Source organism: Bison bison, unplaced genomic scaffold, assembly GCF_000754665.1.
Source record: "Bison bison bison isolate TAMUID 2011002044 unplaced genomic scaffold, Bison_UMD1.0 scf7180017864180, whole genome shotgun sequence".
In the NCBI taxonomy this organism is placed as follows: Eukaryota; Metazoa; Chordata; class Mammalia; order Artiodactyla; family Bovidae; genus Bison; species Bison bison.
Genome location: NW_011494752.1, coordinates 6,602,388 through 6,604,802, shown reverse-complemented (window position 1 = coordinate 6,604,802; position 2,415 = coordinate 6,602,388). Strand labels below are relative to the sequence as shown.

The 2,415-nt window shown below is 62.1% G+C and overlaps 1 protein-coding gene across 2 annotated transcripts in view; it reads right to left on the bottom strand.

Annotated features, from left to right (window-relative positions):
- Positions 1 to 2,415, bottom strand: part of DLX4 (distal-less homeobox 4) — a 5,859-nt gene that overhangs the window by 1,520 nt on the left and 1,924 nt on the right. Inside the window, exon 2 of one of the 2 annotated variants that reach the window (XM_010842774.1) lies at positions 121 to 380. In XM_010842774.1, the coding sequence (XP_010841076.1) occupies positions 121 to 380 (260 nt within the window). The remainder of the gene's footprint in view (positions 1 to 120; positions 381 to 2,415) is intronic. The other variant, XM_010842775.1, reaches the window with a different exon arrangement.

Sequence of the window (2,415 nt, the reverse complement as noted above, 5' to 3'; positions counted from 1 at the left end):
CCCTTTTCCGTCCCCCATCCCCTCCTACCCCCCACCCTTTTTAACACACTCCCCTAGTCTACTCCAGGCCAGCTAAGAGAACTGTGAAAATAAGGCTGGGGACTCATCAGTCATTCACACCTGAGGGTGAGTTCCCAGGGAACACACTTGGGGAAGGCTGGTGGAGGATGGGACTGGCCCCACCTGCGTCTGGGTGAGGCCGAGCTGCGCGGCCAGCTGGGCCCTCTCGGGCAGCGCCAGGTACTGCGTGTGCTGGAAACGCTGGTTCAGGTGCTGCAGCTGCAGACTCGAGTAGATGGTCCTCGGCTTCCGGAGCTTCTTGGTCGAGGCCTGTGGGCGCCGCTCCGGGGGCTCCGGGGACAGCGGCGGCTTCTCCGAGTCTGGGGGGCGGGACGAAACTGTGTGTGCACGGATAGAGAGGCGGATGCGCCGTCTCACTGCTCATCTGCATCTCGTTCACATTCTGGCCACGAATTAGCAAAAGCTCAGGCACGGGGCTCGGCCCTGCTCTACCTTGCGCTCACCCTCCTTTCAAACCCCACGTCCACTGCGTGCCGGGTGGGACTAGCCGCAGCTCTTGCCCTCAGGCAGCTCCTACTCTCAACGGTCCTACGACCCTAAGAGAACTGCGCCAAGGGCCGGAGCGAGGGTAGAGGCGGCGCCCCGCGGCGGGAGGGCAGAGTTCAGCCGCGCGTGGTGGCGCCAGCTTGGGGCGGGGCGGGGCAGAGGGCTGGGGCGAGGCTGGAGAGGACGAGGGAAGGGCATTCCGGGCGGAGAGAACTCAGACGCACTGTTCAGAGGCCAGAGTCAGTGTCTGCGTGGCAGCCTCCCCGCTGCCGGAAGACGGGCGGTCGGAGGGGCCAGACAAGAGTGGGCCTTGAACGCCAGGATGCGCAGTCCTCCCAGCATCAGAGTATGGAAAGTGCCCCAGGCTTTGCCATCACCTCCCGTATTGTGAGGGCCTCCTTCTCCTGAGGCACGCCCTCCAGGAAAACTGACATCTCTTCCCTCCCCCAAGGCCTGCTGGCTGAAAGAGTAGGCTTTCAGGGGCTCTAGAAGTCGGTTGGTGCAAGACCGCCCCCTCCTCCGCCCGGCTGCACTCACAGAGGGGTTCCCGATTGGCACGCAAGGTGACCGAGGTTCGGAGAGCGCAGGCCCTCGGGGCGGCTTCGGGATAGCGCTGCGGTGCCGCCGCGGGAGATGCGGCCACCTTCTGCTTTCCCGTTCAGCCCCTGGAGGAACCTCGGTCGAGTCACAGCTCTGCCCTGGGATGGGGAGAGCAAGGGGTTCCCCTCTTCTGATTCGAGCGTCCCACCCTGCGCCACCCTATCGGGACATCGAGACCTTTCGTGCAAAGGGCAGGGCCGGGATGGACGGAGCGGCCGAAATGTCCACGGGCTTAGGGTTCGTTGCCCGCCGCCGAGCTCAGCGGACCGAGCCCTGGGCCCCGGGTGCCTAGACGCAGAGGGGGTCCGACCGCGGCTCCCACCGCCTCGCCCCCGACATTCTTCCTCCTTTAGGGCTCACCCCACCCACACTTCAGGTCCCCTGCCCTCGTCCGGCCGCGGTGACCCCGTGCCTTCACCTCCCCCGCATCCCTCACCCGTGGTCTCAGGCGCTACGGGCTTCTCAGATCCACCCCCTGGACCCCCGCTTCAGCCAGTTCCCAGAAAAACCGTTGGGTTTCCGCTCCCGCCCGCGCCTGTCGGGCCTCCCCTGCTTCAACCCCGCTGCTCGCCGCCCCGGGCCGGCCACGGAGCGACCACCCGCGCCTCTTGGGCTGCAAAAACTGAACAGTTCGAACTCTGAGGCAGAGACAGCAGGAAGCCTGCTTCAGCTGCGAAACTCTCAACGCCCTCCTCACCCTAACTCTCCCAGCAGACCCCACTCCCAGTTTCTTTCCCCACCGCTGCTTTCTCCACACCAGTTGCAGCAAGTCAGGACGAATCTGCCCAGGTCGCAATTCGGGAGAGCGAGGGCCTCCCTCGAGGCAGCGCAGCACCCGCCTGCTCATCGGGGCGGTGGCAGACAGCTCACTTAGAGCCAAACCTCTCCCTGAGGCAGGGGTGAACAAACTGGGGGCAAAAGGAAGACCCTCGCAAGTCCTCTCTCACACCCCAATCATTTAATCTAGAGTGAGCCAAATCCCTCAGGTTCAGTGAGGTTTTCGTTGGATCCGGGGAAATTTTGTAAAGAAAAGGAACTCTCCACTCTTTAGTCCTTAAACCAAGAAAAGGGAAGGGAAGACAGGACTGAAAATACCAACCGCAATTCCAAGATTTCTCTTAAGGACAGGGTTATCTTATTCCTATCCCACTAAACAGACACACAGGCACACACAAATGTACCATATTAGCATATACTGAAGAGAAGAGACCAGAGGATTCAGTTTTTTAGAAACCAGATCATTGGTAG